At 44.3% G+C, this 14,996-nt stretch overlaps 1 protein-coding gene across 9 annotated transcripts in view; it reads left to right on the forward strand.

Moving 5' to 3' along the window:
- The window catches only part of LOC126531958 (uncharacterized), a 206,992-nt gene that overhangs the window by 93,115 nt on the left and 98,881 nt on the right, over window positions 1-14,996 (forward strand). For all 9 annotated transcript variants that reach the window (XM_072288186.1, XM_072288187.1, XM_072288191.1 and 6 more), the window contains 5 exons: window positions 3,100-3,192; window positions 3,574-3,626; window positions 6,305-6,582; window positions 11,280-11,320; window positions 14,150-14,241. In XM_072288186.1, the coding sequence (XP_072144287.1) occupies window positions 3,100-3,192; window positions 3,574-3,626; window positions 6,305-6,582; window positions 11,280-11,320; window positions 14,150-14,241 (557 nt within the window). The remainder of the gene's footprint in view (window positions 1-3,099; window positions 3,193-3,573; window positions 3,627-6,304; window positions 6,583-11,279; window positions 11,321-14,149; window positions 14,242-14,996) is intronic.

The raw sequence follows: 14,996 nt of genomic DNA on the forward strand, positions 1-14,996 counted from the left end.
TGCAGTATTGAGGTAGTCAGTACACTGTGATGGACTACTTCAAGAAATCATAATTTAAAAAAACATGTTTTTAAAAAATGGACTTAGATAGTTTAGTTTTTGCCTTTGTTTGTTCAACTTTTCGGATGATTCAACCAAATCTTGCTGTCCTGCAAGGCTCGTATAACTGTAGTCAGCTGTACTTGTGTAGCTTCCACAGCATTGCCTGCCGAGTATGATATGTGGTATAGGGGTAAGAAAAGCTTTGTCGCACATTCTTGCAGCGCTGCTGATAAACAGCAGAAGTTTAGCACACTGGCAGCTTAGTGAAACAAGGTGCTGCTTGCTGCTAAAAACAGGTTCATTGCTTGTGTCGTCTTGTTACATGTTAGCATACACTGGGGGGGAAAAAAATAAGCACACTCCATCGATTCTCTGGAACTGACGTGCCAGTACACCCTTTGGGGCGAGTTTTTTTCATGATTTTCGTTGCTTGAACTCGACCCTCACTTTACATACGAATAACGGCATGATTGACCATTTTAAAACATATTCTAAATCTCGCGGTATTTGTCGTTATGTTTGCAATCTGTATGTCTCGATCCAATCCATAAACAAGTTGCTTGAAGTCACAACTTGGTTTTTTGTTGGAATTGCCATTTTCACATCTCGGCCATAGCTGCCGCATTTTGATGGAGGCGAAATGCGAAAACACCCAGGTATTTAGACTTAGGTGCACTTAAAGAACCCAAGGTGGCCCAGATTATTCCAGAGATTATTCCCCCACTATGATGTACCTCATATACAGATCATGGTTTTGGCACATAAAACACCATAATTTTTTAACGCTAATTTCACTGTGCTTGTCACTGGTGTTATGGTTACGGTGCTGCAGCGCCCTGTGGGCTTTAGTGCTTCGACTCTGTTTATTCGTGATGTTATAGCAATGTAATGCATTCGATATGACGCGCGGTTCGGGAGATAAGCAACTTTAATGGCCGGGAGGGGTGGGAAACTTTGTCATGGCTTGGCCTTTCTTTCTTTGGGCAAAACAAATACAAGGTTTGCCCGCAAGGTAAGGCAAAAGGAGGGCGTAAACCTCCTGACTAAGGCCTTTACCTCGCTAGAGCAGCAGAAGTAGCAGTGTATAAGTATCGGTACTAATAAAACCAAATACAACAGCTAATAAAACAAAATATCAAAACTATTTACAGTACAGTTTTTAAACACACTGCAAAGTATCAACTGTTTGCAAAATAGCAAGTAAATAAATTTATACAGCACTGCAAAAAAGAAAAACATTCCATTACAAGCTTAAGTTATACATTTAGAATGTAACATTTTAACATCACTATTAACATCAAACAATACTTATTAACATTCATTCAACATGTTGGGATCAGAAAGTGGCAGGTTTAGTATTGCATATTTAAATTTGTGAATTGTTCCACAATTTGTAGCTTCAACAATGTTAGGGTACGTATTGTTTATTGACAAAACAATGCTCAATAGCGGTTTGTCTTGGTGCCAAGGCAAACACAGTTTGCTTAAACACAGTTTCTGTGCTTACTGTGCTGTGCTGTGCTGTACTGATACTGTGCTTAAACACAGTTTCATATTCTATAGCTCATGTGCCATATTTTGTCCTTGGTTTCTTCATTAATATTGAAATGCGATGTAGGCTGTATCCAGTGTCTCTGCTCAGGTAATGATTTAAAAATTGTTCATAGTTGCTGGAAGCCTCTTTAAATAGCCGTTGAGCTTGGCAGCTCAATGTCAGCAATCATCAGATGGCAAGACCAATGGGAGGCCCTCTTTAAATCTGAGGCCAGTCAGAACGGCTCTGTGGACCTCGTGGTAGCCTGGTAGCATCCCCAAATGAGGTGGTTTTGCGACCTCTTAAGAAGTATCTCAAGCTCAAAGATGATGTGGCTCTCAGGCAGTCACTTCCGGAGATGGTTTTTCGTGAGGCTTGGCTTGTCCCAGCACCAAACCACTCCAAGTACATGGCTGACAGCACCCTTGGCACTGATAGCGGGCTTGGCACAGTGCTTAAGGCACTTGTCGGGGATACTTTCAGCGCCAAGTCACACGAAATTTCAAGAAAGAGCAACTGTCTCTGAAAGGGATTGCCCAAGAGAACTTGTTCCCGAATTGGGATTTTTTGAATAACGGCACTATTTGTTCTTCCTTTCATCAGGCATGACATTCAAGGCTTTATTTATTTATTTATTTATTTATTTATTTATTTATTTTCACTTGACTGGAAAGTCAACCCTCGCGTTACAATCATGGTCGTGAGGGTCAGTACGTCCACAGCAGTTGCAGCAAACAGTAGTTTAGTGCAGTGCACATGTTAGCTGCATGCAGTCACGACTGCATAGTCGCCATCCATGATCACTTCGAAAGTGACCGCGCTTTCATCTGCAGCAGCAGTTGCGGCAAACAGTAGTGTCATTTTGACTCGGCATGTGTCGTCCACATGCCTTAAGAACTGCACGATCGCCATCCATGATCACGTCAATAGCAGCCACGGCTTCGTTGGCTGTGGTTGCGGCAAACACCAGTTTCGGTTTGACTCGCTGCAGTGGCTGCGCATGCATTGTCACAAACATGGCAGCAGGTGAAGAGTGCCGGCTATGCCGCAATGGACGGACAATCTGTTGGCGGCCAGCGCACTAGTGAAAAAAATTTAGATGTGCACATGGCAGTGAGAAGTTTCTCTTAGATGAAGACGCGCGCCACTGCTACGCTGGGAAGGAAGTTGCAAGGCCTTCGCCGTTGAAAGCGCTAGTCAGTGGCAAGAAAATGAGAATTGCAGCTTCTGCACTGCTTTTATGCAAAATGGAAACACAATTTGCTGATTCATTCGGCAAATAAAGCATGCTGACATAGCATTTATTTGTTTCCTTGATACCCTCGATAATTTGACATTTGATTATTTCGGGCCCATGAAATCTGAATTAGTGAGGTTTTAGTGTACTATGAGTAGGGTACGTGGATTTATTGCTTAGCATTTAGTAAAGCGAAGACGCCATTGAGTTTGGGCTGTCATGATTGTTCCTTCAACACCTCAGTGACATTCACTGCAGACTTAATTTTTTGTGAACGTTTCTTCAGGGGTTCCTTGGCGAGGCGTGCCCAACTCCGGACTGTTGCGGTGTTGTCATGAAAGTTGAGGCCATTGAGAAAGATGGCACCGTAGGGAAGCAGGTACGTACTCCGTTTGTGGAAAATCAAACAAAGTCCATCGGTGCCGCTACAAAGGCCGAACGATTAAGCAAGTCTAGACATAGGCTGCCTACTGTACTGGTTATCGCATATGTGTGTTGAAGAAAATGTGCTGTTTACACATTGTGAGGCTTATAGCGCGTGAAAAAGACAAGGACGAAAGGAAGACGGGACACACACAGGCGCCAACTTGCAACAATCTTGTGTGTGTCACGTCTTCCTTTCGTTCTTGTCTTTTTCACGCGCTATAAGCCTCACGATGTCTTACCAACAAGCCCAAATCACCGCAATACTGTTTACACACGTCCCATATAGTCTTTTATTATGTTTTCAATCTTAATTATTATTTTTTTGTCTACTTAGTTTGTCCATACCCAGCTGCTTGTCGAGACTGCGCCGAAGCAGAAGAAAACAAAGTAAGTTAGTTGCTCCACACTTCTTTAGAATTTTTTTACTGATAACATAAAACATTTCCACATTGTTTTGCTTGTAATTGTCTTTTACCTGATCGCTACATTGTAGTATTGTCATCTGTGCAAGACTTGTATAGGTGACTATTGAGTATGGAATGCTTGTTGGAAATTTTGCAATTTCATCTGGGGCTAGGGATGTTCAAACAGCAAAATTTTCTAATTCAATCGAATGCAAATTTTTGAGAAAGACTACCTTCGAGTATCAAATCAAATATAGAATGCTTTCCTATTTCTAAAGAAAGATGAAGCTGAGAAGGAGTCCATTTGGCAAATACAATAAACTATTTCAGGAGCTAGTAAATGATAACTGCTTTCAATTATCTGATGCACTGTGACAGTGACAGAGTGCTGTGTTCACTGAAGAAGGTGAGTGGGATATTACAGCACTGCAAATTGTTTTTAGGGGGATGCAAAGTGGCCAAGTATAAATTGCTTTGCCAGAATTTAGACCACGAATTCACATATTGTCTGTCTAAAAGGGAGGCATTCTTTTTATCAATAAATGATAGGAAATTGTAGAGCAGATATCTTTTCCGTGGACTCGCTCTGGAACTGGCGCCTCCACTCAACAACCACGGCTCTCCTGCAGCCGAATTGTTCGAAATTGTCCTTCCTTTTGTTGGTCTACCTCGAGTCTCAAATAAATGTTACGTCTTTTGTATTTGACAATTTACAATAATGAATTCTCGAATTGAATAAGTCTATTTGATTTGAAATGTTGAATATTTGTGCACCCCTAATTAGGCCTAAATATAAGAAACTGCTATGGTTATTGAGTCCTATATGCTGTATAAAGCACTTCTACTTCTAGCCTGCCAGTAGCCCCAGTATTGCTTTAGTGTGTTACACCATAAATAAATCTCAACGAGCTGCTTTCGAGTAGAACTGTGTGTTAAAAAAAAATGGGTTACATTTTTTTTTTGCAACTTCATTTCCTTCAGTTTTCTTTTATACTTGTGGGTACACAGAAGTACTTGGCATGCTTGACTCAATATTGAAACCCTGTATTTTTCAAATATTATTAACTTTCTTTAGTTAAGCCCTGATGGGACCCACTAAATCGGGTTGAATTATCCAGACGCTACAAAAGCCATAAAAAACGCCAAAGCACTACCAATTCATTTGTCAGTATTTGCCTCTATTCTGACAGCTCTGAATCGAACACACGTGCATATTTTATGGGCTCGGGTAAAAATTTACTGTGCACCAAATTTTTTAACCAGAGACGTGTATCATGCCTCCTATTATGTCAATAAAGAAAGGATGGCAGCCATCCAAGTCTACCTTCACAGAACTGAAATTTTTTTACACCTGATGTCCGTCGTCGTTACTCTTAGACCACAATTTATCACTGTCTATGAACCACAACATGTTCACCTACGTACAGTCCATTGTGCATTCTGCATTTTTGAAATCACTCGGCAACAACTGCAAACAGGATGGTGGCCCATGTCTCGACTCACCATTTCGTCCTGTGACTCGTGCATTTCTCAGGAAAATGTCAAAAACATGTGACACAACTTGTTACTTATAGCTTAGCATGTAAAATAACTTTCCTTTCAAATGAGCTTTCATAATTAGACAAAGTAGCTATGCGAGAACTTGTTCTGTTGCCATCTTGTGACGGCACTGCCAATGATGCAGTTTAGGCTGGCTCTGATAGTCATAATCATCATCAGCCTGGTTACGCCCACTGCTGGGCAAAGGCCTCTTCCATACTTCTCCAACTACCCCGGTCATGTGCTAATTGTGGCCATGTCGTCCCTGCAAACTTCTTAATCTCATCTGCCCACCTAACTTTCTGCCGCCCCCTGCTATGCTGCCCTTCCCTTGGAATCCAGTCCGTAACCCTTAATGACCATCGGTTATCTTCCCTCCTCATTACATGTCCTGTCCATGCCCATTTCTTTTTTTTTTAATTTCAACTAAGATGTCATTAACTTGTGTTTGTTCCCTCACCTCTGGTAGTTGGCTGTTGCAAATGCTACAAACACAGTTGTTTCATATCTGATTGCACCATACAGGCAATTTTCAGACCAGTTTTTATTAAGGGGGAGGGTGCACACATTCTAATTGGATAAGCGCTGTAATCGTTATTTGTAAGCTGCTATTTTCGCCTGAAATGCTTTCCAGCGCAAGATAAAATAGGTGTTTTTAGCAGATGTTATTTGTTGGGTGCATTCACTGTGCTCTAGGCGCCACGAAGACAAGACACTGCTGCTGTTCGCATCATCATTTGGGTCAGGCATGTGCATCCTGACCAGTGAATTTGGAATTGTCTTGCAAATGCTATTATAAAAATTCAAAAGTTTTGGCCCGAAGAAATGTACAGGTTCCATCCGGAACCTTGTTCAGTAACGAATTGACTGAAATGTTTAATAAATTTGAGTCTAATTAATGGAAGCCTGCTGTATTTATCCGATTTTGATTTGAAACTAGCACTATTCCAATTCTTCTAGAGACATTTTGGTGTTAACAAGCGGAAAACTTGGTGCTTGCTTGTGTGACAAAGGGCAATTTCCACCCCCTAGTGGCAGCAGTCACATTTCGGTGGTTGCGAGAAATCACACCAATTTGAAGCATTTGTATTATTAGCCTCAGGTCGTTAAATACTCTTTCAGGAAGGAGAAGAAACTGGAACAGCGAGAGCAGAAGAAACAGCAACGCCGTGCCACTGAGCCGGGCACCAAGCAGTCGGCGAACGAGAGAGAGGAGGATACCACTTCAGGGCAGAGCAGCGTTGTCTGCGAGTCGTCGAGTGCCGCAGTTGCCGAAGACGTGCCAAAGGAACCCTCCGTCGAGCGAGCAAAGGCACCCAAGGCACAACCAAAAGCGCCCTCTGAACCAGCACCGCCTCCTGCTTCTGAGAATGCAGAACCTGCTCATCCTTTGCATGGTGGTACGTGGCCAGTTGTGTTTTGTTAAACGCTTTCATTCCTTGAGTTTGCCGGTTGGAAGGAAGTTACACATCCGCCAACCATGGCTGCGAGCGGTGATGACTTAAGATTCAGAGGGCCACTTTTGTATGCACATACAGTAGAACCTTGTTGATACTTTCCCGTTGCGTACATTTTCCTGGCGCCAACATTTGCGATCGCGAACACAAAAAAATTACTAATAGTGTTAACTCATTTTTTATCGGTTCATACGGTCTCGGAAAATACGATTTTTCGGCACCAACGTTCTGTATGTCACCAAACTGCAATCTATGGCACATTTTCCGGCTGCTAGATCCCATGTAAACAAGAATGTACGCTATGCGCGTGCAATCAAGAAAAGTACGTAGCTGCTCGCCGCAGCAGTTTCATCACAATACTCACCCGCCCGTTTCATGTGAAAACAACGGCACGCACTCAGTTTCTCATTTCGGTACCAGCAGATCTTCTCCAGGGTCGTCGCACACGGCATTGACAGCTATCACTGCCAATCCTATTGCGATAAGCATCTTCGCCTATCTGTTTCATATAGGTGATAAACGAAACAAGCTGCCGTTCTCTGCTGCAGACTGCGATTGTATACATTTTCCGGCCGCGAGATTTCATGTGGACAAGAAAAGGCGCTCGACCAAGAACAGTATATAGCCGCGCGCCCCTCTCACGTGAAAACGATGGCACACACAGTTTCTTATTCCAGTACCGGCAAATCTCCGCAAGTCATCGCAAGCCGCATTCACAGCTGTTGCCACAAAACCTATTGCGATAAGCATCTTCAGCTATCTGTTTTACAGCACGTGCTGCGTAGTGGCATTAGTAGATTACTGCACGCTTTTAGTAAGCGATAATCCTAATGCCCTACCGGTTTAAGTTGGCGCGCGTCTCAGCAGTGGCTGCGTAAGACTGTGAGTGGGACTGAGCACATACACATCCATGCACCCTGCTTTAAACGTAATCTGCCGCATGTGCAAAGAGTGGGTGTGCAGAGACTGCATGGCATCACGTAAGCTGTCTCACAGCACATTTACCGTATTTACTCGAATCTAATGCACACTTTTTTTTCAGATAAAATGGGTCCAAAGATTGCGTGCGCATTAGAATCGAGTACGGCCCTAAATCTGCGTTACCAAATCACCATCGGCATTTCAAAATGGCCACCTCGTACGCGCTTTGAGCCTAGCTGCCGTAACTTCCTCCGTGTGCTGCAGTACGTGTGCTTAGGCAATGCTTCCTTTGGCTTAGGTTAGTGCACCGTTCGCCTTCCTGTTTTCTGCATTTGCTCTATCAGCATGGAAGTGCCGACTGCAAAGACATGCGAGTTCATCATGATGCCGCAATTAACCCTTTCGCTGTCGGACCTTTCTGGCTGTGACGCACCCCCAGTGTTGGCTTGGTTTCAGCGAACGAGCATAACAGGGAATGAACATAGCAATTTATTTTTGATTATGATTGGTATACAAATAACATAGTCAATGCAATATGCACATTTCAGTGTCCTGCAGCTGTTGTTAGTAAACATCATCATCAGCCTGACTATAACATCCGTTCAACATCCGAATCTGACGATGCGGAACTCATATCTTCCTCGCATGAGACGCTGTCAGAGTCCAAATCCGAGCTTGGCTCGTATTCTTAATCGGAAGAGCCATCGCTCCAAAGAGCAGACAAAGGTCCCGCGCGCTCAGCGATCCGAAAGTAACCGCGCGCATGGAGGATGCGCTTTCAGTCGCCCACACAACGGAGAAAAATGGGACGTTGTGTGATCAAGAAAACAGAGGGAGATGAAAAAAGGCTAAAACAAAGTTCGAAGGGCCTTACGTTTACTGCTGCAAGTCGGAAGCGAGGGTGCAGCTAGAGAGCGAAAGCATCAATCGAGTCACCCTTTTCGAAGAGGCAGCGGTATGTGCGCCTGAACTTGACGCGCCGTAGCAGACACACCAACAGAAGAAAAATAAAAACCTTCAAACCAGCGGAGATGGCAGAACAACCCTTGAACCCATAACCACACGCGCGCGATGCATAATCCAGCGAACGCGGAGCCGCCGCGCTACTCAGCAAAGAGAAAGTGGGGGGTGGCAGTCGCACCGTACTCTTCAATACATAGACTAACACAGGTCGGGGCGAAAATACGAACTTGTAGGAAGAGTCAACAGATGGCGTGGCCAGTCCAGGAGCGCCAGCTTTGCGCTCAGGCGTGAAATTTTGAATGCGCGATAAAGAACGTACCAGTACGTCAGTGACACTGTGGGGGGGAAGCGCGATGACGTACCGGTATGTCCGTGACAGCGAAAGGGTTAAAAGGAAAGCGATCACATGTGCGGAGACGAACGGAAATTGGGCCAAATCACCGGCGTTCGGAGTTCCCGAAATTTGTGTGTGGGACTGGCGCAAACAGTAGAGGCGTTCAACAACGGCGGCTACTACGTACGGTGCGGCCGCGCGGCCCCTATCTTGAAAGCGATCTACGATGGAGACATGAGTCTACACATCTAGGCACACCGCGCTGTGTTCTCGTCGCTTAGTTTTCGTTGAAACGAGAGGCCGCACAATGGTCAATTCCCTCGCTCCTGCTACTGCACTTCCTCACTCCAGAGTTTTGATAAAGTTTCTGCAGTCATTGAGTGAGACGTGTTCATGTTGGCTTGTGCATGCGTGACACCATGCTCGTTAATTTATCTAGTAAGCGATTGTTTAAAAGTTTATACGGCCAATAAAACTACTATCCTTAGTTTTCGTATGGCTGTCTACTAAATTTGCTATCGTAATCGATGCTTTGCCTTTCGGGCGAAACTGTGACTTTTTTTTTTTTTATTGCAAATTTAGTGCATTGGGAGTAACTTCTTTCCAAATGAGAGAAAGTTGTGTTTCTGTATGAAAGAATTAGGTGTGTGGTACTGTAAAGGACTGTTCCTTTTCTAGGTCACAGCAAAAGGGTGCGCATTATAATCGAGAGCATTTTTTTTTTCTACTTCTTTTGGTAACTGAAATCGGGTGCGCGTAAGAATCGAGCAAATACAGTACTATTGGAAGTTGTGTAATCTCGAGTTTCGCCGACCCGTTGAAGCGAAAGGATGACGAAGCATTCTATCCATGCCAATAGTGTCATCCCAGTACGGGCGACGCTATCAGCCGTAGGGGTGCAATGCATGTGAAAGTGTGGCGGGCTTTGCTTAATTCGTGCCTTCGATGTGAAGATATCATGGATGTGGCATTAAACAGTATCATTCGTCGCCGACTCCCGCATCCATCAAAATCAATTGTTTTCTCATTCAAATTTGCTTTTTTCGATTGACCAATGATCCGGAAAGTTTTACAGCCCCTTTCTGTGTAAGAAAAAATGGATCGGCAACTGTACTTATTCGCATAAAAGGTCGAATTTCAATACAACAAAATTTTAGTATAACGAAGCAAATTGCCAATTTTACCTATTTTGTGATGTCGAGGTTTAACTGTACTACTAGTTCTTTGTCATCGCTGTCAGGCCCTTTGGGCTAAATTGCAACCTTCTTTTTGTATGTTACTGAACATTTGCGGAATTACACCATGTGAATACAGTGGAACCCCGTTCATACGTTTTTCACCGGACCGGGGAAAAAAAACGTAACAGCCGGGAAAACGCAACAGTGAGGAAAGCTCCGAAAATGAATGAAAAAAGTGCAGCTTCAACTATAGACAATTTATTTCCACAGCTTGCGCTTAGGACTTGAAAAAGTCTAGAATGGTGGCTTGCCGTTTCTTTCGCTCGCTATAAATCGCCACACGTTTCTCAATAGCCTGGAAGGCCGCATTGCTGTCAGCGTCGCTGTGAGGTGCGACGTACCTGCGGAGGAGGTCCAGAGCCGCGACGGCTTCTCCAAAGCTAAGATTTGGCAACTCCCCGGCATCATGCGGCTCGTGCTCCTTGTCGTCACCGTGCCACGGCAATGGCAACGAACGAACGAATATCCGCGGGAAATTTTGCCTTCTTTGGCGTAATCATGCTAACGTGCTAACGATTGTTTAGTATTGCTGCGGAGCGCGCGCGTCCGAGCTGCCCGGTTGCGCGCAGTGCGGCATGGGAGAAACGTAAACAAGAGAGGAGAGCAGGCCCGATAGGCGGAGCAACGCCACGAGCAACGCCAACTTCCGGTTTCACTTTAGCTTCACAAAGAGTGACGTCAGGGCCTCTCCCGAGTTTCCTTCCTCCGTGAGTCGACCCGTCCAACAACCATGCGGTGACCGTAATCACAGTGATGATAGTAAGATCATTTTTCACGAACGGCCACTTAGTGGCGGCCTCATGCGGCCTCTCGAACTGGCGTGCGGTTTCTTGCAGCCAGTTCCATAGCCAAGCCCGGCCAAGCCCAGCCAAAACTCGTCAAAAGCCAAAATGGCGGTTGGAGCGCGTTGTCTACTTTAGCCCAGGCGGGTTCGGGGTGCTAAGTTGCGACGTATCATGCGGAAACGTTTTCACAGCTACAACGTAACAGCGCGGTTCCTTATACATTGGATCCTATGGAAGCTATGCCGGGACCGGATGAAAACGACGTAGCAGCCGGGAAAACGCAGCAGTGAGGAACGTAACAGCGGGGTTCTACTGTACCAGGAATGCTGTGATGTCAATAGGGAGTAACATGGGATAGGCCTCTTGTTGCATCACTTCACCCCCTTTCGTTTATTTCAGATGCTCCGTACGTACTGAAAAAAGATGAAGACATTGATGAGGTGTGTATGCTGCAGTTTCAACTTTTCTTGCCCAGCACTTTAATTGTGCACAGCAGAACTCTACGCGCATTCTTCAAGGCAATACTCAAGTCTCTTGGGAGTGTTGTGCTGTTTAACGCTTTGAGCAGAGCTTGAACAAACAAAAGGACTCAAATGCAACCAATTGCGTAGACTTGTCGATAGTCTATATATACTCTTCTCTACTGAAGTGACCTGCTTGAGTTTGGTTCTACGAGTGATTAGTTCATCATAAAGCTCTAGCGTATACTCCTTTATAAATTTCCAGTTCACGGGCACTGTCGTCTTGGGCTATCTATGCATAAGTTGCTTTCCTTTGTTTTTCTTTTGCTTTTGCTTTTTCTAGAAGTGTATTGGTTATCCACTGCATACTTAAAGGTATCCGCAAATCTATCGCTTTTATGTTTGCGGCCTAGTGTTCGCAGTTTGCTTCTGTTACTTCCTCATGTTCTCATATGTTGTTTCATTGCTGCCTAATGGGGGTTGTGGGCCTAGCCACGTTGCTGAAGCCATGATAATAATACCATAGTTACTCGCATAATGATCGCACTTTTTGTTAAAAGAAATTGACGCAAATTCAGGGGTGTGATCATTGCGCTGGTTAAGTTTCCTGTGAAAAGAAACAAATTTTTTTCATCCCGCATTTGCTGCGGGATGAAAATCCCGCAGCAAATGCGGGATTTTGCGGATCATTCCCAAACGCCATTATTTTTTCTTCTCGTGAGTACATTATGCGCATTGAAACAGTTTCCTCTGTATCAGTAATGAATAATATTGTTAGTTTCAGCAAGTGTGCAACAATAATGTAGTGATGTCCACTTTCGGGGACAAAAACACAGATGGGTGTGCTTAGTTGCCAGTGACATAGAAACACATGGCGGGCATTGCTGCGGAAACTGCGGCATTTGTCTTCACTGCTATCCTAATACGGCATCTTTCCGCTAAGGGTGGGTGAATATCTTAGCTGTGTTACATGTGCCGGCGTATGAATAGGGTACAGTGTAAACGTGGCTACTATCGTTGTCGCTCACGATTTGCTTCGTGCTCACAAGTGCAGACGAGAAGAATCGAAAGGCGCCTTTTTTTTTGTTTTGGTGTCGACGACAAAGCCAAGGCAAGTTTGGTTGCAGCTTCCCCCCCCCCATGGAATTTTCGGAACGTGATGAAAGGAATGAAATGGGGCATCTACTTAAGAATGTTTGGTGCGTGCAGACTGCTTGGTGTGTCTTGAAAAGTTGGTCGCGTAGCAGTTGACAGCATTCAACAGATGGTAAGCGTGATCATCATTAGCTAGACTTGGCACATGACGTATCGCTGTGGCAAGTTTGAGGTGCAATCATTTCATGGGAAAGAAAAATATCGAATTTTGACAAGAAAATTCAGAGGTGCGGTCATTATGCGAGTGCGATCATTATGCAAGTAAATACAGTATACAGTCTAACCTCCTTATATCAAGCACAGATATACAGAATTATTGCGTATATCAAATACTTTCTACCTCACCTGGAAAATTGCATAAATTTTTTTCATTTTTTATTTCAGACGGGGTAGGTTGTAAAACAGATATATGAAACTTTGCCGCCCCAAACTATGTGTGCTCTGGTGACAGGTGGCGCGCTTTCCCACAACACCCTCAAAGATAGCGGTGGCGTAATGGGCATTCCCTATTGCTGCGCACTATAGCTGCACACAGGTTTTTGCCGTATATGTACGGCGGCGGTTTTCTGTCCTGTAAAATATTTGCCGTACGGGTACGGTTTCGACCCTCCGTTATAAATTTTGCGCCATAATGATGATGCGTGCTTACTGGGAGGTGCTTCCACCTCTTAGGACTTACAAGAAGCATTTGAAATTTTCGTTACCTTCTTGCAGAGATAAAAAGAACTCATTTGTAGCTTCAGCGCATCGCGCAGACTGCGGCAGCACCCCTTTTGCGGTTTCGGTTTCGCCGCGTGATAGCAGTGGAGGCCCGCGAAACGTGATCTTTCTCTTTGTCGGCACTCTCTTGCAGGGGTTGTGGGGAAGTTGATTTCTATATTGAGTGGCGCTGCTCTTAGCTTGTTGATCATCACCGCTTGCGAGGTATTCTCGGTCTCAGCGGCAACGCACTTACGCGAGAGGGTGCCTCAGACCTCTGCCCAAGGCAGCCGCACGCAGAGAATATGTCGTGTGTGCCAACACAACTCATTGCTCCAAGAGGAGAACAGACACACGTTTTAGGTGTGCAGACTGCAATAAGGCACTGTGCGTAGACCCGTGTTTCAAGGAGTACTACACTCTGAAATACTATTGAACATTTTGCAGTTCTGAGTGATGCCGACACCAAAATACTGTTCCTAATTTTTTTTTTACTATTTATTCGCGACTTTATAGATTCTGTAGATTCAAGATTGGCAATAAAGTAATTTGACCACCTAGGAAAGTTTTTTTCAAAATAATTCGACCCTATAAGGGTTAAGCAGCATTTAGTCTATATTCCTTGCCAGCGAGTTTTCTCTGAATAAATTAAAATCAGGTTGAATTTACCACTCCGTTGCCATCATTGAAGATGCTGCGTCATTCAAAGTGGCCATTACCAATCATATCTGTAGTTATATGCACCTATTGTATTTTTAGATTTATTTGTATTCTTACATTATTTTTGTAAGCTTGTGTTGTATTTTAACTGTTCTTCCGATCTTCTGTAATGTTGCTTGGCTGGTGTTTTTCTTTAACCTATGTACCAACTTCTCTCTGTATTGCCCTGTGGACCCTTAGGGTATTGAAATAAATGAAATGTTTGGTGCCTTCGCATCTGCCCATCAACTTTAGGATATTCACGTGGATGGGAGAGCCAAGAAGTGGAAGAAGAAAAGGAGCAAGCCAGTGCGTGTCTTGGAGCTGGATGCCGGCGACTTCCTTTAGTAAGTCTGAGCATTCTACATCTTTTGGATATATTTTTTTTTTTTAGGCAATGACTTATTCGTAAATGCTCTCAAACTTCGCTGACTGTGACTGCTGTTGCTACCTTGTGAATAGCCGCATTCATCATGTACTGTATTTATTCGAATCTAAGCCAACTCCGAAAATTCAGAAGGTCAAAAAGTTACAAAAAACATTTCTTGAATGTAAGCTGACCCAAATAAATAGTAAACAGCCAGACAAGGCAAGTATCATTTACAGGAAATAGTGGGGGGGGCGGGGTCATCTTTGTCATTTCACCGCATATCTCTGGTGGCTTGGGTCACAAGCATTGGATAGAATGCACTCTCGTTCTGGACCGGGCTAGTCACCACAGCCGCCGCACTGCTCTCCATCTTCTCGCTTTTTTGCAAAATAAATCTAGGGGTGACTGCGTGGCTTGTCGGCCGCCATCACTCTTCCTACACCAGTATTCAGCACCAGCCATGAAATTGCCCGAGTTCACTCGCAATCATCATTGCTGTGCTCATTGTTTTCATTGTTGTCTCTGAGCTCTGTCGCTGTCTTCTTCACACAGCGCACAATCTTCAGTGCTATAAAGTGCGTTAGAAATGCTTGTCTGATTAGGTATGGGATGTTCCAGGCCACGGCAGTCCAGCCCACCACTTGCCCTCGGGACACACGCTTGACACAGCCCGTCATGGTTAGCTGATGCATTTCCTCTGTTAACCAGCCTGTTTAAAACTATTGTAGCCTA

Source organism: Dermacentor andersoni, chromosome 5, assembly GCF_023375885.2.
Source record: "Dermacentor andersoni chromosome 5, qqDerAnde1_hic_scaffold, whole genome shotgun sequence".
NCBI lineage: Eukaryota > Metazoa > Arthropoda > Arachnida > Ixodida > Ixodidae > Dermacentor > Dermacentor andersoni.